The sequence below is a fragment of the Eretmochelys imbricata genome, chromosome 15 (assembly GCF_965152235.1).
Source record: "Eretmochelys imbricata isolate rEreImb1 chromosome 15, rEreImb1.hap1, whole genome shotgun sequence".
NCBI lineage: Eukaryota > Metazoa > Chordata > Testudines > Cheloniidae > Eretmochelys > Eretmochelys imbricata.
This window is the reverse complement of record NC_135586.1, coordinates 15,495,841-15,522,722: the sequence shown is the minus strand read 5'-3', so window position 1 is coordinate 15,522,722 and position 26,882 is coordinate 15,495,841. Positions and strand designations below refer to the sequence as shown.

General features: G+C 45.5%; 1 protein-coding gene across 4 annotated transcripts; it reads left to right on the top strand.

Annotated features, from left to right (window-relative positions):
* Positions 1-1,217: 1,217 nt before the first annotated feature.
* On the top strand, positions 1,218-25,915 carry YDJC (YdjC chitooligosaccharide deacetylase homolog). 4 transcript variants are annotated; one of them, XM_077834600.1, is made up of 6 exons: positions 1,218-1,311; positions 3,476-3,654; positions 18,075-18,234; positions 19,510-19,600; positions 22,136-22,313; positions 24,432-25,915. In XM_077834600.1, the coding sequence occupies exons 2-6, from the start codon at positions 3,491-3,493 to the stop codon at positions 24,772-24,774; spliced, it is 936 nt and encodes a 311-aa protein (XP_077690726.1). In that variant the 5' UTR covers positions 1,218-1,311; positions 3,476-3,490; the 3' UTR covers positions 24,775-25,915. The 4 variants fall into 4 exon arrangements, with proteins under 4 accessions (XP_077690726.1, XP_077690724.1, XP_077690725.1 ...); XM_077834598.1 differs by having other exon boundaries at positions 19,501-19,600; XM_077834599.1 differs by lacking the exon at positions 1,218-1,311 and having other exon boundaries at positions 3,356-3,654; positions 19,501-19,600.
* The last annotated feature ends 967 nt before the right edge of the window (positions 25,916-26,882 follow it).

The following is a 26,882-nucleotide window of genomic DNA, read 5'->3' as shown; positions in this document are numbered from 1 at the left end:
ATCCTGTAGGGGTTCCAGTGTGAGGTGGTAGGCAACAACTAGGGGTATGTAGGCAGAGGGGGTTTTATTTCTGTATTGAAGCAGGTTTTCTTAGGGTATTTGGGTGGCCTATTCCATGATGCAATCTACTTCTCTGGTGGAGTGTCCTTGTATGGTGAAAGTGGTTTTAAGTGTGTTAAGGTATATCTTGGACTTTCTCCTCAGAGCATATTCTGTGATATGGCTGTAGATAACAGATTTCTTGGTGTGTTCGGGGCAGTTAGTGCATCTATGAAGGTAGGTGTGGTGATCCGTGGGTTTCTTGTATATAGTTGTCTGTAGGGTTCCATTGTTGAAGCTGATTGTGGTGTCCAGGAAGTTGATGTTAGTGTGGGAGTGCTCCAGAGAGAGTTTAATGGATGTGAGTTGGTTGTTGAAGTGGAAATCTATGAGGGAGTTTAAGTTGTCTGTCCAGAGGATGAAAATATCATTGATGTATCTCAGATATATCACTGGTTATATGGTGCATTTGATTAGAAATTCTTCTTCAAGGTGGCCCGGGAAGAGGCTGGCATATTGGGAAGCCATCTTAGTTCCTATGTCTATGGCCATGGTTTGGATAAAGTGTTTGCTGTTGATTGTAAAACTGTTATGGGTGAGGATGAAATGGATGGAGGTGTTAACTGGCCCCTCTACCTGGAATGGTCCCTAATAATCTCTGCTAACTACTGATGCTAAACAATCCCTTCACCTGTGCTGTGAGTTCTGCCTGTGGCTTGACAGCTTGTCTCCCTCACCAACAGAAGTTGGTCCACAAAAAGGTGTGGCCTCCCCCACCTTGTCACTCTAATATCCTGGGACACACTGGGCTACAACTAACTACTGCGCATACAACAGTGGCGCCATATCAGACCCCCACCCCGCAAGCATCCAAAGCTTAATTTGCAAGGAAAGATGCGATGGGGCTCGAACATTCCCCCCCCCCCCCATTCAGCAAGCCCAGAGGTGCGGAGGCTATGACCTGCCAAGCCCTAGAGGTGCCAGGGCTCAGCCCTGGCACAAATTAAGCGCCGCCTGCCCATCACTCCAGTGCACCGGGTCCATCCCTCTTTTTACGGCCTGCTGAGCCGTGGGTGCCCCAGCTGCAGCAGGCCCCTGGACATCCGAGCCGCCGCCCGCCTCCACCACGGCCGGGCCCACCCGCCGCGGCCCGCGAGCCCCAGCGGCTCTGTGCAGCGCGGCGCGGCGCGGCGGGGGCGCCCGGCTCGGGAGCGTGTGGTGGAGGCCGCAGCAGCAGCTGCTGCCAGGGGCTGGGCGGGCGCTTCACGATGGGTGAGTCCGGGGGCCCCCCGCGCCCGGGGGGGTGAGCGGGAGGGAAGCGGCAGCGCCGGCGCGGGAGCAGCCGCCGGCCTCCGGCGTTCAAGGGGAGGGAGGCGGCCGCAGCTCGGGGCTGGCCCCTGTGGACGCCGCAGCGTGTTGGACTCTAGCTGAAGGGCCCGGCGCTGGCTGTCAGGGCCGGGGCCGGGGGCGGCGCTCCGGGGAGCGGGAGCCCCCCTGCAGGCTGGGGGCCCCCCTTTGCTTAGTGCGGGGCATCCCTGGGGCAGCTGGCAGAGGGCCCGGCTCCCGGGGCAGGGGTTGTGCCGTGGAGTCGCGGGGCTGGGGAGCCTTCTGGCGACAGGCGGCTTAACTCAGGGACGAGCCAGGAAATCATGAGGGCCACACCTTCACCCCAGGACCTTAGGGGGTCTAACAGCAGCTTGCAGGGGTCAGAAGCCCTCCCATCACTGATTGAGCAGGGGCTTTTTGGTGCCTGTGTGTCTTCTTCAGGGCGTCCCATCCTTGCCCCAGGAGGGGACCTCCCCTGCTCCTGGTTGTTTCAGGGGGATCAGGGCAGTTGCTGTCACTCCACAAATGGGATCGCAAGGTCCCTGCCTTTAGGAATTCTTGTGATGAAATATTGTAGCAGACAGAGTTAAGTGCTCCAATTAGGGTGAGCAGATGTCCCGATTTTATAGGGACAGTCCCAATATTTGAGGCTTTTTCTTATATAGGCACCTATTACTCCCCACTCCCATCCCGATTTTTAACACTTGCTCTCTGGTCATCTTAGCTCCAATTGGGGGTGGCTTGTGGCTATATTTTTATATGATCTACGAGCAAAGGCAGCATGGCCCTGTGAATAAAGCAGATGGATTATACTGAAAAATCACTTAGAAAACGAGACAAGCACGCTATTGCTTCAGCCAGTTACTTTCTGCCCTATTGATTTTGGGCCGCTGTTATGAATTCTAGGTCTCTTACCCTCTCCATAAGCAAACCCTGTGTGGAGTATATAAATAGCTCACTTCTCTGCTGCTGGAGGCATTGCGCCACACTTCCTGCTTGTTCTCAGCGCATGCACAGCAGCTTCCTTACTGCTGCTGGAGTCCCAGCTCAGAAAAAGAGGGACAGAGACGATGAACCGCTTCTAACTGGAAAGAAGAAAGGAAGAACAATAGACGGGGTGCAAAAAAAGAGGGTCTGATTGACTTCCCAAGGGGCGCTGTGCTCTCAGAGCTTTTTCTGGTGAAGCAGGAAAGCTCCAGCTTCCTGTGTGTCCAATGCCGAACAAACCCCGTACGCTCAACAGTTAAATGAGCCTCAGATCTGTGTGACAGGAAAGTGCAAATACCGATGTGAAGGAATCTTGCTTATTCTTCAAAAGAGGAGGCATGCAAATTGGAAAGGGAGAGGCAGTGTGAGGAAATTAAGACTCTAACCTCTTTCCCTTGTCCACTGTTTTACTTGAAAAAATACCAAATATGATGCCTTTTTGAAACCCTGATGTGGGAGAATGTAAGCTGCTTCTGTGGAATAGCTGCAGAATTCAGACAGCCTATGCAGAACCAGGAACCAGCATGTACCTTCTTCGTACTGGACTTTTATTGAGATTTGGCTATTGGAAGAAGTCCATCTTTTAACATAGACTAATGGTTTAGTTTCTTCTAGGATTGTCTGAGCTCTGCATTCCTGATGTTTCTTCTCTTCAGATACTGTAAGCTAGCTGCTCAATATGATGGAGTCCAGAAACCAGAGGTTTCTGAACCTTGATGTACCATCAGTCATTTAAATCATTATGTAAATCAGTGACCTGTTAAACTGGAAAAAACTACTCTTAATCCAGCTGGGTAATATAGCATGACATTCCTTCCTTCCCTGAATAGAAAAGTGAAGGAGGCTGATCTTGGCACTGAGGGAGGGGCAGAGTACTGTGAGTGAGAGCCACAATTACAGTGAAATGAAACTAGCCCTGCCAGTATATTCGTCATTACCACTGTAAACAGCTAAGGTGGAGCAGCAGATCTGGCAGGAGGCGGAGTCACTTTTTGATTCATTTCTCTATTCTCTCTCTCTCTCTCTTTCTCATTCATATATACTGATCCTGCCTTTTCCTGTAGCCTTTTAATGTGCTGCAGCGTTCATTGCTTTGATTTTGTCTCCTTTGATTTCCTGTCAGGGCTGACCCCTAAGGATGCTTCAGGCCAGAGTGAAGTTAATTGTAACCGGAGATGACTTTGGCTACTGCCCAAAGAGGAACCAAGGAATCGTGGAGTGTTTCCTGGCCGGAGCAGTTTCCAATGTTTCCCTTCTGGTCAATGGCAGCGCTGCGCCAGACGCAGCACAACTGGCGAGAAGGTGAGCTACTTACTTTGGTCCCCTTCACGTGCAGCCTCTGCAGGCCGTACGAGCAGAGCCCAGACTGTGACGTTCAGTGAATTCGTAACATTTATAGCCAAATGGAAAAACTCAACTTTCCCAGACTTGGGCAGGAAAACTAGAGCTAGAGCATAGAGAGACAAGGTGGGTGAGGTAATATAAGTTATTAGTCCAACTTCTGTTGGTGAAGAGAAGTTTTCGAGCTTACACAGAGCTGTTCTTCAGGTCTGGGAAGGTACTCAGAGTGTCACACCTTCTATTGAGTTGTAACATCTTGTTACATAAGAAGTTAACACGTTGCAAGAGTCCATTCAAGGTCAAGTGGGCAGTAATTTGACTGCAGTTGTAGGACAAGGGAGGGTTAGTGGATTACGGATTGTTGTAATGAGCCATACATTCAGTGTCTATCCAGTCCATGATTTTTAGTGTCTAGCACAGTTATGAATTTAAGCTCTCAGGCTCATCTTTTGAAGGTGTTATGCACATTCACCAACAGAAGTTGATCTAATAAGAGATATTACCAACCTGACCCACCTTGTCTCTAATATACTGGGACTGACTCAGCTGCAACACTGCTTTATTAACATAGTCAAACAAAGTATACTCATCTGCAAACGTTACTCTAAGGGTACGTCTACACTGCAGTTCAACACCTGCGGCTGCCCCGGGTCAGCTGACTCAGGCTCGTGCTAAGGGACTGTTGAATTGCAGTGTAGATGTTTGGGCTCAGGCTGGAGCTTGAACTCTATGACCTCCCTCTCCTGGGATCCCAGAGCCTGGGCTTCAGCCGGAACTTGAACATCTGCACTGCAATTAAACAGCCCCGTAGCCCGAGCCCCACAAGCCTGAGTTGTTTTTAATTGCAGTGTAGACGTATCCTAAATGGTTCTACTTTCTCTTAGCCATTACTTTGCACATTTTTCCCCCTCACATGTATGGGGGGGCGGAATGGAGATTATACTGATAGTTATTTCTTTCATTGTCACAGTCTGGGTTTGTTGGTCTCTTGCTTTCCAGAGCACTTCAAGGGACACCACCACGCTTTAAAAAGCAAATGTCCTTACTGAACTGCTTACACCCTAGATTATTAGAACTGAATGAATTTTAAACATCTCACTTATTTTTACTGTTTATGCTGTTTGTTTACTTTTTGCATTTCACTCAGCTTGGCCACTGAAAATAAACTAGCGGGTTTCACTCTCTCTGGTTCTCAGACACTAGTACAATTTTGCAATGTTTGGGTTGCAAACCTGTGCAATTCCAACCAAAAAACCATAGTTTTTAATATTCATGAAAGCATTTTACTCATATTAGGTTTTGTAAAACCATTAATAAAAAACACACACACAAAAAGAAGTTTGGGGTGTCAGGTACCTAACTTATTTTATATATTCCTGATTACTGCAGGGGCTCTTTAAGAGATGCTGTCACACTTGGCTCTGTATCACATCACACGGTATGTTCAGGGCTCCTGGACTAACCCAGCAAATCCTTTAATATGAAATATTACTTGTAACTCATTTAGAAGGTAAAAGCCAGCTTATACCGTAGCTCCAGACTGGGTTAGCACTTGGAAAGAGAAGTACTTCCTGAAACAGTGAGCAACTCGGTGAGCTGGACCTTGAAAGCACTGTGTAGACTAAAAAGCGGGCTCTGTTGGGACTCTGAAACCTTGTGCCCCATTTCCCAACTCCAGTTGTTCACGGGTGACAACTTTATATTGGGAACTTCATGCTAGTTCTCAGTGCACATCCAAAGCTGCCTTTGGAAGAGGTTTGGATATGCTTGGAGTGTGGCATGTGTGTTTTGCATGGTGTGTATAACTGTAGTCATATTTTAAAGACAAGAATGTCTTCAGTGAATTTGGCCATCAGAGAAGGGGCCCAATTGGCAGCCCTACAGACTGATCTTCTAGCAACAGATCATAGGTGGCACCAGCGCAGGTTTCCCACCATCATACATCAACACTGAGCTAGGGACTTTCTCTAAGGGAAAGGCCTCCAGGCCCCTTCAGTCCATCGCCTCTCTGCCTACAAGAGACCAATTATTAGTGGTAGGTTTGTCTGTTGTTAGAAATTATATGCTACTGTTGACAGGAGAGCAGATCAGGCAGAAGGAAGTGTCGGGGGGAAATGTAACCTAGAGGCCTGCTTATTAGTAAATCAAAAAAATCATGTAAAACAGTGAGGTTAAGTGAACACTTTCCCAAGATACAGCTATACCATGAAAAGCTTTAAACCCTGGTACTCTGGTAATAGTCTACTATATATAACTGTACTTTCCAGCCCTACTCTCCGGCAGGTTTTTAAATATAGACTCCACCTGGCCTAGTTTCTGATTACTTACACTTCTGTATTCAGAAAGTAGACCATGTGAGTGCAGTTTTAAAAGGCATGACTAAATCCAGGTCACAGCATTTATACTGTCAGCTGACTAAGTGTTCTAGAGCAGGGTTGGAGGGCCATTTGCCAGTACAAACTACAGCCCTCCTTTCCCCTCCCTTATTTTATTAGCGCAAACAGGGATTGTTTTGGATTCTAAACGTGTGAAATTGATTTAAATTACTTCTGGGAAAACAAGCTGGGTGGCCTGGGAAACATTTTAATACGGAATAACTGTAGCCCAGGTCTTGCAAACACTTACACATATGAGTAACTTTAAGCAGCTTTGGTAGTCCCATCTAATGCAATAAGAAAAGGAGGATTTGTGGCACCTTAGAGACTAACAAATTTATTTGAGCATAAGCTTTCATGAGCTACAGCTCACTTCATCAGATGCCTGTAGCTCACAAAAGCTTATGCTCAAATAAATTTGTTAGTCTCTAAGGTGCCACAAGTCCTCCTTTTCTTTTTGCGAATACAGACTAACACGGCTGCTACTCTGAAACCTGTCATTATGCAAGGCACTGCATTTAGCTGTATGGAGTGGAAATCTATCAGGAATGCGTAAGATAAAGTGAGCTGTAGCTCACAAAAGCTTATGCTCAAATAAATTTGTTAGTCTCTAAGGTGCCACAAGTCCTCCTTTTCTTTTTGTGGATACAGACTAACACAGCTGCTACTCTGAAACCTATCTAATGCAATGTTATTCATATGCATAGATGTTTGTAGGATCTTATTGTTTATAATGCTCTAAAGTGTTAACTCCCAGAGGAGAGCCAAATTCAGGTAGCGTTTTTTGCTTGTTGCCACAATAAACGTAGCATCTGATTATGTAAATGAACCCTTTTATCTGTCTCTGCCGATTGAGATACTAGCAGCTCTAATATAAAGGCTCAAGCCAGCTTTCTGTCAGAAGTCTGATTTTAAACAACCTTGAGGCTGTGACCTTCTTAAAGTCCTTAGTAAATCCTGCACCAAAATTTTGACATCCCACAATGCCAGGTGCAGGAAATCCCTATTGTCTGAGTGACTCTCTCGTGTTTGGAGATTTTGAAGTTTAAGCTTTACTATGAATTTTGTGGCTTTTCAATGCTCTGGCTTTTGGGGAGAAAACTACAACATTCTTTCCTGGGTTCCATCCCAGCCCATGAAGTAACTGGCAAATATTTGCAACCTGAATTCCATAGTGAGGTTTTCAGCCTGAGAATGGGCAACAATATTGGTGAGGCACTTATCCATTTTGAAATTAGCTTTGGATTTAGAGGAGCCTTAAAGTAACTGGCCTCAAATTTATCAGATGCAGGCAAAGCTTAACTATGAATACAAATAAATGAGTGCTCTTCTCTCCCTCAGATATCTCCTTTCAGAATGACGCCACTTCTTAAGCATCCCATCCTGCACTGAAATGGTAGGAGTAAAAACCCTTCTGATGGGAATTAGTTTCTTTTTGTGCCACACTATGGATTTGTCTAAATGAATACTTAGGTCATGGCTAGCTGAGGTGTGAATGTATCCTGCTGCAGACTGTGTGTCCGCAGCTATGCAATAAGAGCTCCGTAGTGCACTTTGATCTATTGTGGTTTGACACAGGAGTAGATCAAAGTACACTAGGGAACTATTAGTGAGCGTCAGCAGGGTTCACATGAAACTTCACGCACAGCAGATTCACACCCCAGCTTGCTGCAAACTAAGTATTTGTTCAGACAAGCCCGGTGATGGTGAAGTGTGTGTCATCCTAGACTTCACTTCACCACCACTTTGCTAGGCCTCCTTTGGAACACCATAGGTTGCCTTATGCTGTGGTTGGGCCCCTCAGCAGAAATTAGCTACTATAAAGCAAAACAAGAGACTGTAGAGTGTGGCAAACAGCAGCAAAAAAATAAAAATACCAACTCCCCCGCCAGCTTTCAACATCCGGATGTAGATCTTTGCCTTCCCACAGTGTCCCCTGTCTGGCTGTTCTCCAGCCACTCATATAGTCCCTGAGCCCCCATGCAAGGAATACCAGCATTCAGCCTTATTTGCTGCGGAGCTGTACTGCATGGCCTCCTGCCTCAGAAAACTTTGGGGGAAGTCTCTGTGCAGGTATTCAGCATCTGCAAAAGTCTATAGTGAAGTGTTGCTCTTAGATGCGCATGGATCTGCACACATTCCTTAGTGTTGTAAGGATCAGTGAGCATGGGTGAAACCCCGCTGCAGAGAAGCAGGAGCTGTCAGTGGCGTCTCCGGGAAACTGCTATACCCTGCACTTTGACAAGAGGAGCTGCTTCAGCCATCGGTAGTTCTGAGTATGGAAGTATTTAGACAGTCTCTGTCCCAGGCCATCCACAATGGGGACAGATGACTTGTGTTTTCCCCCAAGCACCTGCAGCCTTTGTGAGCCAAACAGCCAGCACATAATTAGTCCCATGCACAAGGCAGGGCTGCCCTGGGTAATGTTAACTTGCAGCGCCTTTGCAGTCAGAAATTGTGCAGTGTTGAGATGGACAACTTGGCAAATATCAGGTTTCCCATCCCTCACAGCATTGCTTTGCAGATCCCACCCTCACTTTCACTGAATCTCTGGCTGGGATTATCCATTCCAAGGCCACAAGGGACTGTTGTGATCATCTAGTCTGACCTCCTGTCTAACACAGGCCATGGAACTTCCCCAAAATAATTCCTATAGGATATCTTTTAGAAAAACATCCAATCTTGATTTTAAAATTGTCAGTGATGGAGAGTCCACCACAACCCTTGGTAAAGTGTTCCAATGATTAATTATTGTCTGTGTTAAATATGTACACCTTATTTCCAGTCTGAATTTCTCTAGCTTCAACTTTCAGCCATCGGATCATGTTCTGTCTTTCTCTGCTAGACTGAAGAGCCCATTATTAAATATTTATTCCCCATGTAGGTACTTATACACTGTAATCACATCACCTCTTCGCCTTCTCTTTGTTAAACTAAATCAATGGAGCTCCTTGAGTCTGTCACTATAAGGAATTTTTTCTAATCCCTTAATCAGTCTCGTGGCTTTACTCTGAACCCTCTTCAATTTTTCAACATTGTTCTTGAACTGTGGACACCAGAACTGGACACAGCATTCCAACAGCGGTCACCCAGTGCCAAATACAGAGGTAAAATAACCTCCCTAGTCCTACGTGAGATTCCCCTGTTAGTGCATCCAAGGACTGCATTAGCCGTTTTGGCCACAATGTTGCCTTGGGAACCGATGGTCAGTTGATTATCTACTCCATCCCCCAAAACTTTTTCAGATTCACTGCTTGAGTCCCTCATCATGTATATAAGGCCTACATTCTTTGTTCCAAGATGTATACATTTACATTTAGATGTAATTAAACACAGACTGTTAGCTTGTGCCCATTTTAGTAACTGATCCAGATCACTCTCTATCCGTGACCTGGCCTCTTCATTATTTACCACGCTCCCAATTTTTGTGTCATCTGCAAACTTTATCAGTGATGATTTGATGTTTTCTTCCAAATCATTAATAAAAATGTTAACTAGTGTAGGTACAAGAACCATGATCCTTGCAGGACCCCACTAGAAATACACCTGTTTAATGATGATGATTTCCCATTTACAATTACATTTTGAGACCCACTAATTAGCCAGCTTTTAATGCATTTAATGTGTGCCATGTTAAATGTATATCTTTCTAGTTTTTTAATCAGAATGTCATATGGTATCAAAGTCAAGTACCTTATATTAGTCTGTAAGTCTGTTACATCAACACTATTACCTTTCTCAACAAAACTTGTAGTCTTACAAAAAAGAAAAAGATCATGTTAGTTAGACGGGATCTGTTTTCTATAAACCCATGTTGATCAGCATTAATTATATTACCCTCCTTTATTTATTAATTGAGTCCCATGTCAGCTGCTCCATAATTTTGCCTGGGATTGAGGTCAGACTGACAGGCCTACAATTACTCTGGTCATCCCATTTACCCTTTTAAAGTACTGCACAACATTAGCTTTCCTCCAGTTTTCTGGAACTTCTCTGGTGTTCCAAGACTTATTGAATATCAGCCCTGACAGTCCAGTGAGCTCCTGAGCGAGCTCTTTAAAACTCTTGGATGCAAGTTTATTTCAGCTCGTTGATTTAAAAATGTCTAACTTTAGTAGCTGCTGTTTAACATCCTTTGACATACTAGTAGAATGGAAATAATGTTATCATATGATATGACTACGTCATCTGTTTTTCCCCTAAATACAGAACAAATATTTATTGAACACTTCTGCATTTTCAGCATTATTAATGATAATTCTATCATTTCCATCTAGTAATGGACCAATACCATTGTTAGGATTCTTTTTGTTCCTCATATGCTTAAAAAAACCCTGCTTATTGTCCTTAACTCTGCTGGCCATACATCTCTCCTTGTGTCCCTTTGCTTCCCTTATCAGTTTTCTAAAATTCCTAGTTTCTGATTTATATTCATTACTGTCAACTTCCCCTTTCTTCCAGTTGTTGCATTTTTATAGCTGCTTTCACATCTCCTCTAAACCAGGTTGTTTTTTTTAATCAGTATAGCCTTCTTCCTCAATTGTGGGATTGTGGCTTTGGGGCATCTAGTAAAGTGTTCTTAAACAATTCCCAATTTTCATTTGTATTTTTCTGATTAAAGTCTTGGTTTGCACATGGGAAATTCCTTTGCATATGTGGGGTTTTATACCACTGTTGGGGTTGTGTTCAGGTTTTGTCTCACAACACTTAGCTTGTCAGTTTTCAGTGCTGCTTGGCTTACTTTGTACTGCTCTTCTTTGTTCCATAGCTCACAAGACACTAGTCTGCAGCCATGTTTGCAGGTTTTAAAAAGCTGAATAAATACAACCTCAAAGAAATAAGATGCTGGTCTAGTAGTCTGAAAAGAAATATATAACCTGAATGCCCCTGGGAGTCAACACATACAAAGTTTGAAACATCTTTTCCCCTTGTTAGGCCCCTCATTATATCCTGCTCTGAATCTTGGCTCCCAGTCTAATGTGGCACCTTCCATCATGCCCCAGCTGAAGACACCTTCACAGCCACAGTAGGTTATTGGGTGTTCTTGCGAAGTTATATTAAAAAAGCACAAAGAAGCCTGGCTTAAGACAGCCACCCAATGGGCCAACAAAACTTGGTTGCCTGATGTACACAGGACTTTCACTGAAGGTCAACTTAGTTCACACTGGAAAGCTTGGGGACGTTTTAAAGATACCTCTGAAGACAAAGGCTTGCTTATTGGAAATGGCCCTGAGTGCAGGTTTCACTGTATCAATCACCCAGTGAGACATAAAAATATCTAAGGAACTGAGGTACACTTAAGGGGAATTCCCTGCCCCCTCTGCTGGTTCAGTGGGACCAGCTGTGTGTTGCAGCAGGTTTGTGGGTGATCAGAACAAGGCCAGGATGTTGCAAGACTTGAAAAAACAACTTTAATATCTTCTTTCTCTTAGCTCGTTGTGGAACACTCGTAAAAAGATTTATTGATCACCCTGAATTGCAACTCCACCAGTATCACCAGCATTCCGTAGGAATGGAGACTTAGACCTGCTACGGTTATTTTATTGCCCTTCATAGATAGATTCCAACATCTTATCTTTGCTGGAGATAGAACGGCCTTTTAAATGCTTTCCACAGTATTTTCTTCATTCTTTTGTCAGTTCAATGGTGACTGAACATCAGTGTCCCTTATCTCTTATGTGCTGCTTAAACCAAAACATTTGATGAAAAAAATGAAACATTGTGAAATGGAAGTTGATAGTCTTCCCTACTCTCATTTGTTTTTATAGCTCAGATGTAGAATGTTGGTTGCACAAACTCTACCGCATCTGGGTACATTTAGAAGAAAAATTCGAACCAAACCACATGTAATTGCCCTCCATTTTCACTTCCTTTCCCATCAGTGCTAATTGCAAAACGTGTGTGTAAACAGTGACTTCATTCTGATCCTCCTGCTTGACATTCACCTAATCTGGAAGTATTTCTGCTGCTCCCTCCACACTCTCATCTGACTGCTAACTGCATCGCCCTCACTTCCTCAGTGAGTTGTGATGACCCAACCATTGAATGAAGGGGGGGCTGCACAGTATAAGGCCTTGTCTGCCTGCAAGTTAGTGTACTCAGCCTCTGGAGCACCCTCTTGCATCAGGGTGCAATGCTGGAAGGGGCCCTTGTCTCCAGCGCCTCCTGGAAGCTGTCTGCCTCTCACCAGGTCTCTTGTGGCTCAGCCCTCTGGCCAAGTCATAAAGTTCAGTCCCCTTCTCGGGTAGCACAAGGTCCAACTGATAGTCCAAGCTAAATATCCAAATAATAATTCTTCTGCCCTCAGGCTCCATTGCAGTGTTTCTATGGGCCCTTCCTCAGGTCTCCCTCCCAGGAGCCTGACCTGTTCCTGCGGAGTTCTTCCTTCGTTACTTCTGGTCTGAGCAGGTTTTCCCTCACTGCCTGCCTGGCAGGTTCCCCTAGACATCTCCCTACTCTTGTCAGACCTAGCTCAGGACTTCCCACACAGGAGCCTAACTTACCCCCTGGGGCCCTTCTACCTAACTTTGTCCCTGGTTAAGCCCTAGCTCAGAGCTTCTACCCCCACAGGTGCTGGACCCTGCTCTGCAATCCACCCTCTCCCCACTGAACTCCTAGCTCTGTGTAAGTAGCAGTTCATGATTCCCTGCAGCTGGGATCACTAATGATCATTAAATGGCCACATCACTATCAGCCAGGGGCTAGCTACCATGTGACAGAGAAGGCTGAGCCTGGCTTGCCTTGAGGGCCAGCCAGTGACCTTCCCCTAGATAGGGTTTATTGGGATAGCTATTCCAGCAAACCCTCCTACTGTAAGCGCAGCTTATACCAGCAAAAGTGTACTTTTACTGCTGTAGTTTATTTCATTCAGGTAATTGGTATCCGATTACTCCAACAAAAGAGTGCTTTTACCAGTATAGCTTATACAAGTGCCCCACATGAAGTTACCTAGACGGCAAAAGGACTTCTTTTGCATCTGCTTGAGGGCTTTTGCCAATATAAAAGTGTCCTAATAAAACTATACCCCTAACCAACATTACTATACCAACAAAAGTTTTTAATGTAGATCAGACCTAAGAAGCCTTGTCTCTGTATAAAAGGCCTTGGAATCAGAAATAATGGGAAGAAAAACAAGAACAAGATGCATGACAATTAGATGTGTTCTTTGACCAGCTCTTGAAGTTTGTCAGAGGGAGGCAGTGACTAACTCTTATGCAACAAACTTTTTTGTGTAAATGTGTTAGATGGGGTGGGATCTGAGTTACTACAGAAAATTCTTTCCTGGGTATCTGGCTGGTGAATCTTGCCCATATGCTCAGGGTTTAGCTGATCGCCATATTTGGGGTCGGGAAGGAATTTTCCTCCAGGGCAGATTGGAAGAGGCCCTGGAGGTTTTTCACCTTCTTCTGTAGAATGGGGCACGGGTCACTTGCTGGAGGATTCTCTGCTCCTTGAAGTCTTTAAACCACGATTTGAAGACTTCAATAGCTCAGACATAGGTGAGAGGTTTTTTGCAGGAGTGGGTGGGTGAGAGAGATTCTGTGGCCTGCGTTGTGCAGGAGGTCAGACTAGATGATCATAATGGTCCCTTCTGACCTTAGTATCTATGAATCTATTTGGCAAGCTGAAATCCGGAGGCGCTCTGCTGGCACAAGTTCTTGTAAGCATTGCATGGCATAGCATTGCTTTCCCTGGTGTCAGACACTGATATTTATGAACGTGACATCTGTATGCAGATATTTCTATCTTCATCATGTCACCACTTGTAATACAAGCTGACAAGCCCAGCCAGCTGGTGGTTTCCAAGGTAGGGATATAAACAGGATGCAAACAGAGATCCATTTACTTATAAAGGAAGAGAATAGAATTCACCCAGCAGCACTGCTATTCGATAACATGCAGCTTAAAGCAAGAGCTCTGTGTAAGGGCCTAGGAAGATCCCTTCAAGATTCCCAGCTAGGAATTCAAAACAACTGAAGATACTGGTCTCAAAGAATAAATCCCAAGTTTTGCACTGGGCCCAGCATATGGCTGGTCAGGACTGTTCAGGAAGCTGATGGATCTGTTAACAACAAGTTTAATGCAGTTATGCATGAAGCTCCCAGTAACCAGAGATACTCAACTATATTCTGAACTCAGCGTTTACTGTGATTGCGGTAGGTCAATCGTTTCAGCAGGAACATTTGCTTAGAGTACTCACACTGAGAAACAACAGATCCTTGAAAAGGAAACTATTCCAATGATTCATTTACCTGGTTTATTCCTCTGCCTTGTTTGCATTTCCCACAAGAGTGCATTCTCCTCTCTCTACCCGTTTGGATTATGGTTTTTGAGAACACAGCCAGTGGGCTGGCTTTGACAGTTACCCTTCACTCAGGAGAAGCTGGATGCTGTCCCATTATTGAGTGCTGACAATATGCTCAGTGTGGTACAGAACACAAAACAGATTAGAAATCTGCCCCAAGCAGATTACAATCAAACAACTAAATCCTCCTTGCCTGATTCCTGTGGATAGCCCCATTGGTTATTTGTCATGGTGTGTGTCTGAGTTCACAGAAATTGTGTCTTTTTGGCTTTGTTTATCACAATTTAGTTAAACCCTGATGCTGCACAGCTGTTGCCTCTCTCTCTATTACTCAGAGATTATCAAGACAATCTTGTAAACATACAGTTGCAGGTCTCAGTCAACTGATCATAGAATTGTGATTGTTGCTTAACACCTTGGGTAAAATCGATTTAGAGACCAAGCCCTGGTCTACACGGGGGGTGGGTTAGGGTTAGTTGGACAAGTTATTGTCTCTGTGTGTCAATCAGTGCAGTGAGGATAACAATCCCTCCCCTCCTTTGTAAAGAGCTGTGCAAGAGTACAGTATTGCTACTTTGTAGGTGTGAGACGTTATCTGCCTCAGGCTGGAAGCTTTCTTCTAAGGAAGGGTCAGGGTTCATAGAATCCTAGAGTATCAGGGTTGGAAGGGACCTCAGGAGGTCATCTAGTCCAACCCCCTGCTCAAAGCAGGACCAATCCCCAGTTTTTGCCCCGATCCCTAAATGGCCCCCTCAAGGATTGAACTCACAACCCTGGGTTTAGCAGGCCAATGCTCAAACCGGTTGTCCCTCCCTGTTCCTAATGGACGTGAGTCTTGGGGATCCTCCCCACATATCTCAGCTTTCACCATCCTTTTCCGTTTGTATAGCTCATCAGTGGCTGGAGAGGTTCCTTTTCAGTGCTGAGAAGCACTGCAGCCTGTAGAAGTAATGCCCATTGGAGGCCGCTCCTATAGACTTCAGTGCCCACTGGGTCAGTGTTCCCTCCCTGGTGTTGTTCCCTCCATACACCTGTACCCCACTGACCTGGATGAAGCGTGCTTGGGGTCAGGAACAGAACCCTGTCTCCCTCGCGGCAGTGCAGATCGCTGCCAAAATGCTACTTTTGCTTGTGTTTTGCATCCAGTTTAATAAATGTGGGAGAGTATCTGTCCCCAGCGTTGGAATTGTTAGGAACACCATCCACTGCAGAGCATCTGTTGCTGAATACATGCAGGGACTCAGCATTAAATGGCTTATGGTATCCCAAAGAAAACACACACAGGTAGGACAGGAAGATGACATGTTATCAATACCCCTCAGAGGACTATAGAGTTAGAGATCTACAAGAGCAGAGGGTCAATCCCTTTGCCAGAGCAGAATATAGCTCCTCAATAGAGGACTTACCAGATGTTCAACTGATCTTAGCCAAAGTTTTGGAACATGCTCTGAAGTTACCTCAAAGCCTCCTTTTACCATGAAAACAAGCCCAGCTCTCTTAACCTTGTGACTTCAGCATATCTGCTGAGGGGAAGGGAAGCCAAGAAGCAACAGAGTTGGGAGCAGGATGTGCTCATGGATTCCCCACGATCCAGGGGACTGTCCTTTGTATTCCCTATGGATCCAGTGACCTCTAGAGCAGTGGTTCTCAAAGCTGGTCCACCTCTTGTTCAGGGAAAGCCCCTGGCATGCCAGACCGGTTTGTTTACCTGCCGCGTCCGCAGGTTCAGCCCATCATGGCTCCCACTGGCCGCGGTTCGCTGCTCCAGGCCAATGGGGGCTGCGGGAAGGGCGGCCAGCATGTCCCTTGGCCCGCACTGCTTCCCACAGCCCCCATTGGCCTGGAGCAGTGAACCATGGCCAGTGGGAGCCGCTATTGGCCGAACCTGTGGACGCGGCAGGTAAACAAACCGGTCTGGTGCACCAGGGGCTTTCCCTGAACAAGCGGCGGACCGGCTTTGAGAACCACTGCTCTAGAGCCGTTCTTCAGGCTTTCCCTCCCCGACAACTAGAAAAACTCCCACATGGCAAACCATACAGAATATCCATTGTAAGTATTCCAGCCCCATCGAGTGCCCTGTCACGGGGAAAGATCAAACCCCATACGCATCACTACACCAGGGAATGGTAAGGAAGTTCCCAGGTAGGTTCAGCTGCATTGGTATTAACTGAATTGGGGCCCTTGTGGAGAAGGTTCTCTGGCTCCAGCAGCTGTTTTTAGCACCATGTCAGGTAAATGTGCTCAGAGCATGTGGCTGGAAACAGCTGCTGGAGCCGGAGCCCTGTCCACACTAGGGCACCCAATGTAGCTGACACAGTACTGCTGCCCCAAGTAGTTTAAAAGTGGGGCTTATGGAAGTCAGGACACACTGGGGAACCCAGGAGTGGGGCTGGCTGGGATGTGGAGTTTTGAAATAATAAGTTAACTTTTGCCAGCTTTGTTCTGGAATCCATCATGCCCGAGAGTTCCTACTGCCCTTTGCAGCACCTACGTGTAAAGGTCACATGAAAGGTGGGATTTAAATGGTTGCAAACCCGACCGTTTTAAGGTATGAAGGTGCAATGGCAAAGTCCCTCAAAGCGGCCACTCAGAGGCTGGTAGTGCTCTAACACGGCAGCCGTGTTGCAGCAGAGCTAGTGAGAAAGGCGCTATATTAGTCCTCCACCCCTTCCTGGGTCTACAGGAGACCCAGGAATAGCTCTGGGAGGCGTTTCAAAGCATAATTAGGCCAACACAGAAGCATTTCCAGAAGCAACAGAGAAACAAACAACATATCTGAGCACTTGTGGTTCCTATATTCATTGTAGGGGAAACCATAATAAACACTGAGCAAGAAAATGTAATTGCTATGCAAAGCATTTCAGTAAATTACATTTTAAGAGATCTGCTGGCTTTTGTTAATTTTTAATCCAGTTATTAAGACAGACCCTTGCTGTTATTTAAGTGTAGGCTTTGCATTTATCCTCTGCCAACTCTCTGCTGTTACCATCCTTCTCTAATAGAGAGAAGTGCTAATTCGTACAACACCATCCATGTTGTTCAGTCAGCAATTGTCCTTGTACATAAACAGAAGACCTGGGCACTGTCTGTGATCACAAATTCAGCCTGTTGAACTGAGTTGCCCTTAAACACTGGGGTTTCTTACCATACATTCGTAGCTTGCACTGTTACCATAATATCTACTGTATAGGTCTTATGTACTGTCTATAACTGGATTTTATCAAAGGGCATCTTAAAAATAAGCTGTCAGGCAAACCTGGAATATCCCGTAAACAACGTATTTTTAATGTAATAAACTCCATCTCTAGATGCATTGCCTATGAAAATACCAATGAACTGCTGTCAGAAGCAGGGTGATGAGGGCCAAATTCACTACAATGGAGTTACAGCAGGGCAGAGTTTGGCCCAAGATGTTTCATTGCTTCTGTTCCTGCCATTGTGTCGCACAGAATCAAAGACATTTGAGGTGGAAGGGACCTATTAGATTGTCTCCCAGCAGACAACACAGGAGTGATCCCTGGAGAGGATCTACTCTTGTTCAGCATCTTGCTCTGCCTCGCTTTCCAGAGCAGCAGCAACTCTAAATTTCATGATGAAAAGAGACTCTGAAACCCCTCCACATAAATCCAGCTCCTTAACTAGGATTTCGCCCACTGGCTACAGGAAGGTGAAACTTAACCAGCCTTTTGTTCATATTCTAGGCATAACATTCCAATAGGTCTGCACGCCAACCTGTCCGAGGGCTCTCCTGTCAGCAAGGCACTCAAGAAGAACTCCTCCCTGCTCAACAAAGACGGATTCTTCCACGGAAAGATGGGATTCAGGACAGTTCTAGCAAAAGGTCTCCTGAAAATGTCAGAGGTGGGAGAAAAAGCAGCTGACGCTACCCAAACACTTTCTATTGACATAACTTTCCCTAGAATCATTTTGCTTTATTACTCATCCATAGATCATGTGGAAAGCTTCTCGAGGTCAGAGCTCAGGGTGAGCTCCAGAATTAACATGGCCTGCGTTGGAGACTATTGTCTTGTAGTTGGAGCAGGAGCCTGGCAGACAGGCGCTCTGGGTTCTACTCCTAGATCTGCCTTGTGACTATAGGCAAGTCACAGCGCTTTTCTGTGCCTCGGTTTCCCCACATGCGGCTATGTTATAACCGCTTACCTAAGTGGATGGGGTTTTACAGGAATTATTGTTTATAAGGTGTCCTGAGATCATTGCATAGGAAATGCAATAGAAGCACTTATTAGGATTAATTTGTCTGCTGAAAAACCGTTTGCTTCTGATAGTTATCAACTTGAAGATTCAGAGTATGTTAAACCCATTGGGTTGGTGCAAGAGGTTTTCATCTGTGTTCCAACAGGATTTTGGTAGCAAGTCAGAGAAGTTTTGTGGCTTCAATCTTGTCCCCAGTGACTCTTCTAGAACACAAAGCCACCACACAATTTAACACCTCTGGGTGGATCTTCAGGAGAGGCCCAGGAGCGTAGTAACGTGTGCTAAGGTGCATGGGTGGGTCAGGGTAGGAATCACCCACACAAGGGCTGGCGAAAGCCAAGAGCCTTCACTTCTCTGTTGTTTGTGAAGAGCTGCGCATTCAGCCACGGATAACCACATTCAAGGAGAGGCTTCCCTGCGAACCTGGCAGTGGTGCCTGAAGGCCCTGGCCAGGACAGCCCCGTTGTGCAGACTGAAAGGTCGGCAGTGCCTGCTTCAAAGAGCATACAGGGATGTTGGGCTCAGATTGTCAGAGCTGAATGCCTATTTCCCATTCACTTTAATGGGAACTGGAAATCCAGCTCCCTTAGGTGGCTTTGACAATCTCACTCTCCATGTATAGCCCCGCGCACACAGACCATGCTCTAGGGGCCTGATCCTAGAAAGCTAATGGGAACCCAGGACCCTTGGCAATTACAGGGTAGAGTCCAGGGTTGGCTTTGCTGACAGTTGAGGGTGCTCAGCACCTCCGAGGAGCAGGCCCTACAAGAGTAATAATGGACGGTGTCGTGGATGGGGCGGGGTGTACTCCAGTGAATACCTTGTACCAGACATCTCCTATTCTCTGCACTAGTGACAACTCTCCCTCTCTCTCCCCTCCCCCCCCCCCCGCCTGCTGTCTTCATTATTTAGGTGAAACAGGAGCTAACGGCACAAGTTGACCTCTTTCGTGAATTGACAGGTCATGTCCCTCATCACATGGACGGACACCAGCATGTTCATGTTCTCCCAGGTAGGGCGGTGGTGATATTCCTCCCAGCCCCCCAGAATTAAGGATAATTCTGCTTTGAGGGAACACCCCCCATGCCACCCCCACTCTCGATTTGCTGAATGATTCTTCACACAAAGATATTTGGTCAGGAACTATAGCATGAAATTTCACCAGCCAGCACGAGAGGAAATTATCCTTCCTGTGCCTGAATCAGCTGCCATTTAACTTCCCTTTCGCTGCCTCTAACATTGAGGATCTTCACGGTCCTAGAATGGCAGCTTCCTTTCCAGGGCTGACAGTTCAGAGCAGGGTTTTCCTCTACTAATTCCCTGCCCCTGTCACAGTTGGAGTCAAGCAGGGGACGGGCAGCTGACTGGCCATTCTGAAAGTCAGAGCGTTAAAATGCTGTTGGGGGAGGTTTTTGTTCTTAAAATTGTTTTAATTTTGTCAATAACTGGGTGTTTCTTTCCCCCGCATTTATTAGCATCAGACATTTGAGGTGATTGTGCTTAAAGGCATCATGACATGAGAAGAAGAGACCCTTTAATCCTTTGGGGGGAGGGATGGGGCAGGATGTACAGAAATACAAATGGCAGTTAGGTGACTGACTACATTTTGTGCCTTTGAACGTGTTCCCTTCTCCCCCCGGATATCTGTGCTGGGCTCTCCTTAAATGGCAAGGCTCTCTGGCCTCTGCTATGCAGGAGATCTGACTAGCTGATCATGAGGGTCCCTTCTGGCCTTAAATGCTCTGAATCTATGAATCATTCTGACTCCCTGCCCAAACCAGCAGTTGTTTTGCTGCCATTCACTGCAGCTTTCTGATCTCCGCAGCACATTTCTTATAATTAAGTAGCAGGAATTGCACACAATACATTTAGGGCTCCTACGTTTCTCCTTCTCTGCTGGGCACAGAGGGGAGCAAGCAGGTGGAGAAGGATCAGGGAGAGATTTGTGGGTGGGAGGAAGGAAGCTGTGCTATACCATCCTATGCCCCTTCCTGTCACATACATGCAGTGCAGAGGTCTGTGTTCAAAGAGGCAGGTGGTCAGTCCAGTCAGAGAGGAGTCGGGAAGACATTTTATGCTGCATGTTTCCCAGACACATCTGGATAATAGATGCTGAAAACACCCAGGGAAATTCAAGCTTCTGAGCAGAGGGTGGAGATTTCCCTGGCTTCCCTTCCAACAGAACAACTCAAATGCTGCTTGTTAATACTTAATTATAATAACAAAGAGCAATAAAGATAAGATTTAATTATAATAGGAAGAACTGATCAAATTACGCTTCCAAGCGGCCCAGGCCTGGTGAGAGAAGTGGTTGTACTGATCACACTATCGTAGGAAGATTTTGTGCAGCAGTAGGAGGTGCCAAAGCTCCTGAAGTGCTAACACCCGAGCTTCGCATGCAAACACCCAGAAGTATATCATGCACTTTGGGAGGTTTCAGCCAAGCTGTTTATCCACCATAGCTGTGGTGCTGGCTTCAGGGAGCAGTAAATGGAGTACAGCTGCTGACAAGACTGGAGAGGTTTCCACTTCTGCCAGTCTCCCAGGACAACAGTAATTGATCAGCTGAGCCTCACTTTAAGGTGTACATTGGGAGATCTGGCAGTGGGCCACAGAACTGCTATTTCTAGGATGAGGAATTTGAAGCCCCAGCTTCAGAGCAGTTCAGGCCCCACTCTTCCAGCAAGTCTCTGAGAATCACAGGGCCTGACTGGAGTCACCTTTCACCCGTCAGCAGAGATTCAGATAGAGACAGAGCCTCATTCTAGGTCAATCAGCTCATTGCAGCAAAAGAAAACTTCACTGGAGGCTGGTGATTTTAGAGCAACTCGGTGAAATTGACACATAAAGGTGCACTCAGAGCCAGCTTCTATTACCAGGGTCACGATGTATGTGAGTCACAGTAGCTCAGGATGGATACATCCTGAAGAGCCTCCACTGCAAAATTCCATGTTAGCAGATCATATTAAAGCTGATGATGTCTTCAAGTACAAACAGCCCCTAATGCCCATAATGCTTTGTGTTTGTGGAGCACTTTCCATCCAGAGATCTCAGTGCGCTTTATGAAGGTGGGGGAGTATCTTTGTTTCCATTTTACAAATGGGATCAGTGGGGCACAGCCAGTGCACTGGAACCCTTTTAATAGTGGGGATGCTGAAAGCCAGTCCCTTTACCCCTGTCCGGGCCTCCCTCCGCCCTGCAGCTAGGACCGGGAGCAGTGCCATGTCTCCGGGAGTGGGAGACCCAGACAGGGGTAAAAGTCTGGGAGTGGGCACAGGGCCTACAGCTGGCACCCCGTGTGCGGGGCCAGTAGCAGAGCTCCGGCTGTGGAGTAATTTTACCAGGTGCTGATGGGATTCTTTGGACACTGTGCTTTGTGGGTGGGAGGGAGGTAAAGGGAGAGGGTCTTGGGACGCCCCACAGGTGAAGACCCTTTAAGGGGGAGAAAGGCTATGTGGAATTATATTTTTCAATTGAAAGGAAAAGGGGAGCTGATTTCCTAGTTACCTAATTTCTACCTGTAAATTCTCTCTGGCTTTTCTTGTAGAGGTTAGACGTGTGTTTGCCCAGGTGTTAGAAGAGTATGGGATCAAGTATACACGTGTGCCAATAGAACCAGGCCTTCACAGCTGTGCATGGATAGAGCCACCTCTAATGGACTTTTATCTGGGAGTGGAAAAAGATTCCCTTGACACAGTAGATGTGTTTACAAGACATGGAATAAGGTAAGACAGACACACCCATCACATATATACATTAAAGAACTCAGATTTTACCAGGTCTTGATGTTCTTCATCTTCCCACGCAGAACATTACAGAAAGAGAGAGCAGGCATTCTCCTACCTCAAAGGGACAGTTTCTGTCGTGGTTTGTGTGTCCCTTGGACTCAAGGGCACAGAGATAAACACTAGGTTAACTTATAGGAAACACCATCTTGAATCAGGTAATTGGCCTGCAACTGCTGTTGATTTATAGCCTCCCACAGCACCAAGTGGTGGTAGACATGCGGCACTGCAGTCTCCCACTGAGACATGAGGGAAAGTGTAAATACCAACTTCTGTTTGCAGTGCTGTAGCCATGTCAGTCCCAGGATAGGAGAGAGACAAGGTGGGTGAGGTCATATCTTTCATTGGACTAGCCCTCTGTTGATGAGAGAAACAAGCTTTCAGCTTCAGGACCTGAAGAAGAGCTCTGTGTGACCTCTCTCTCACCAACAGAGGTTGATCCAATAAAAGATATGACCTCACCCCCCTTGTCTCTCTGACTTCTGTTTGTTCATGTCTGTTTTACTTCCACTTCTCCATCTAGGCTCCTGTTGGCCAAAGGGGCAAACTGTGATAAAACAAACACATGCAAAAAAAACTATAGCAGAGAGGTGGAGGGAGACAAAATGCCTGAAGCCAAAGGGAAGCAGAGCGAGACCCATGAAACTGATCTCTAGCATCTGTGCAGGCCGTTCAAACCAGACTTCTTAAAGTGCTCCAGCCAAGACTTTGTATAATTGGTATGACCCTATGTTTATTGTGTAGTAATGGTGGTTTTGTCAAATTTCATCAGTTTACAATTAAAAAGACTGAGTTGCTGTCAGTCCTGCAAACTCAGCCTGAAATCTGAAAGTCACATTGGGGTCTTGCCTGCTTATGCACCATTCACAGTAATACAGATTAAAGCAGCCACTCACACGACATTCTGGTGCTTCCGGGAGCAGCGTGGGCCCACCCCTGCTGGCATGACCTCATGCGTCCAGTGCGTGAGGTCACACCACACAGAGGAGGCTCCATCTTTAAGAGCTTGCTGCCCTGGCCCCATCAGCATAATCTTGTACAAATGGTGCATTCAAGGTCACGCCACACAGGGGTGCTATTTTTAAGAGCTGGAGGGGGCGGAGCAGAATCCCTCAGCCAATACCGAACAAAACCACATCCAGTTTTGTCCCAGTACCAGACAGGGGACAAACCTTTGAAAAAGAGGACTGTCCAGTTTAACACCAGACAAGTGGCCTTCCTAGGCCAAGTTCTGTCCTCAGTTATACCTGGGAACTTTATTGTGTTCTAATTCTGCACTCCCTTACACACAGCAAACCCATTTGGGATTGCACAGGTGAAACAAGAGTTTGGCCCTGCAGCTGGAACATAGTCAACAATTCTGTTGCGAATGCATAAGAATGCATTGCCTCTGGCTCCCTGCCTCTTGGGTTTGTTGGCTCTTCAGTACTAACTGTAGTAAAACCCTGTAATTTTGTCCCTAAAGTAAGCAAGCATGTCTCTGCTATGCACAGGGGGGCAGATCTGTTAGCAAGGTTTCCCATTTTAGAGTCAAATTTAAGCTATTAGAGGTAACTATAACCTGAAACTATGATTTACTCATTTTAAAAAAATGAAACTTTCAATAAAAACACACTATTTTCATGTCTAGTAGTAAACAATATCCTGCATGGTCACCACCCTTCCTCCCCACATTCTAAGGTGGGTCTACAGCCACAGGGCCCCAGCAAGAGCCGTACCATGACACATTTAAACATTCTCCAACCAAAACAGTGGGACTAGGGTTGACTTCATCGGGGCTCTCAGTGGGAGCAGGGTCCTCCCACACCGAACAGCCTGCAGGAATGGAGCCTTTGTTCAAAAACTGATGTGTAAAATGCCGGTGCTCTGTGTTGGCGTATGCTAATAATGAAAGGAGGAGTTATCCTGTTCAGTGGTAGTTGTATTTGATTTTATTTTGTATTAAATATTTACACTAACAAAAGATCATGTGAAATTAACTTTTTTTTGAGAGTCTAAGGCTACAGCTAAGTTTCATGCCTTTTGTTCATATTAATTTTTGTATCCTCCCCCCAACAGGTGGGCTGACATTTATATCGGTTTGAGCACCATGGGCAAAAGCATGTCTGTCAGCAACATTCAGAGCGCCATTGATACTGCCGTGGCGGCTTCTGCCACCAAGGAAAACTCTCTGATGACTCAATTTTCACCTCAACATCAGCAAAGCAGAACAGTCACAATTGAACTGATGGTACATCCAGGGTACCCCACTATTCCACCTGTTGGCGGCTGTGGAGAAGGACCGGATGATTTTTCACAGTCATGGGAACGCTTGCATGAACTCCAAACATTAATGAATCCCGAGTTGCAAAGCTATTACAAAACAAGGAACATTCAACTTTGTGCATTTAAAGATCTTTAAGCAAGAGAAGCTAAATATAGCTTGTGGGGGGCAGGGGGGGATCTGTCGCTGATCGTATACCTCTCATTAACGCAGAAAGGAACTGTGAATGGACTGGCAGCAGCCTATATTTACAGTAATTTGAAATACCTGGACTCTCCAAAGCACCTAGCGGCAATATCCCAGCCTGTATCTCTCTCATTATCATCAGAGTTGTAAAACACCCCAGCTGATTGGAAAGCGATGGATTTCTGTGTGTAACGTATTCACGCTCCACCCCAAAATTTAACTTGAAAGCCAAGGCCCAACTGACAGACTAACAATTAATCAGTTCCTGCAGATGCTGCAATAGCAGATCCACACATGGCTGACAATCACGCATCAACTTTTGGAAGATTTTGTGTGTATGAGGTGGCAGCGATTAGTTGCAAAAAGATACACAGCCCAGACTCAGCTGGCCCGGGGAGGCTGATTTTTTTGTCAGCCTAGTAGCTTTGAGCATTCCCCTTTTTAAAGTAGTTAAATAGTCAGAAATTACTGTATTTTTCTTTCATTTTTTTACTGTTGCAGCTTTACGCATGCCTACAGAAAAGGAATGGTCACTGCAGGCCTTTTTTTTTTTTTCACTAAAAGTAATCAACTCATGCTATTAGCCTTCTGCTGCCTTCAATCATACTCCACACAAGTAGCTGGATGCAGAGTTACTGTTCTATTTAAGTAGGCTCTAGGCATTACGCAGTCGAAAGAAAGTCATTTTAATGACAGCACTTCCAGACAGGCTTTTTAGATGACTTTACAAGAACAGCAACCATTGATCCATTAGATAGTTCATGAAGAATGTTACCTGTAAAAATCCTACCATCGCCTGTCAATACAGCATACTCTTCCCTTTCATGAGCTAGTTCCTGTGATGGCCACTTACTGTAAACATGAAGATAGTCTAAGGTCTAGAGGGAGCAATGACAATGAGAAGGGCAAAACAAAACTCTGATTATCATCAGTGCTTTCTAATTTCTCCAGTTCCTGGCACCATTTGCTACAGTTCTACTACAGGTCAGTTTTCATTCATCTAGTACTTTCTGAAAAATCCTCCTTGAGGTATGTTTCAGAGTAGCAGCCGTGTTAGTCTGTATTCGCAAAAAGAAAAGGAGGACTTGTGGCACCTTAGAGTCTAACAAATTTATTTGAGCATAAGCTTTCGTGAGCTACATGCATCTGACGAAGTGAGCAGTAGCTCACGAAAGCTTATGCTCAAATAAATTGGTTAGTCTCTGGTGCCACAAGTACTGCTTTTCTCCTTGAGGTATGAGATTTTTCTAAGCTTAGTGAATCCAAAGTGTAGTTTAATGTGTCAGTGTTGTTCCGCCATCTTGGATTTATAAAGAGATGGAAAAATGCACTTCATCCCAGCCTGACCAGAATTTTTCCCCTTTTAGACAACGCAAACCTCATTTTAGCACAATGCGTTTATTTTTATAAAGTCTTAACTGTTTGAAGCATAAACTGTAGAAAAATCAAAGTCTACAACTGCCCAGTCATACCAGGGCTGTGTGCTCAGAGGCCATAATTTTTTCCCATGATTAACAGGACCTAGTTGGCCTCGGGTTCCTAACCAACTGGGAACTTTCTTTGTGTAAGGGGAAAAAACCCAAACAAAACTAACATTAATGCACTATTAAGATTGCTATATCAAGCACCTTTCAGGGCAATTCCATAAATTTAGATTATACCGCAATATTAATTCCAGATTTACAATCTGTATTGTAATATGTACATGATGTACAAGGTGGGGGAGGCAAAATTACAAAAGAAACCAATTTCTGGAAGTGCTCGATATGTCAAACAACTTTACATTAATACCAGTCTTTACATTTAGTGGTAAAGTTTCCAGGTTACTGATGGTGATAAAGTAGAATAAAAGAACAAGGAATGGAAGCGTTGCACTCAGCCATGAAAGAATGAGATTGTAAAAGTGCTGTTAGAAATATGAGTGCCACCTAGCGTTTGATTACATGTTTTTCATGTGCAGTAATATGCCTGGAGGCACTGTGGATTATCTAATACTGGGTCGCAGATTTTTACACATTACCTTGTTTTATTACATAATTTTTAACCTTTGATTTATTCTC

Bases quoted from the DNA above. Each gene is read 5' to 3' on its own strand.
- YDJC (XM_077834598.1), top strand. From the start codon at position 3,491: ATGCTTCAGGCCAGAGTGAAGTTAATTGTAACCGGAGATGACTTTGGC. The intron at 3,655-18,074 runs GTGAGCTACTTA...TTCATATTCTAG, and splicing joins GCAGCACAACTGGCGAGAAG to GCATAACATTCCAATAGGTC. The intron at 19,601-22,135 runs GTAGGGCGGTGG...CTTTTCTTGTAG, and splicing joins GCATGTTCATGTTCTCCCAG to AGGTTAGACGTGTGTTTGCC.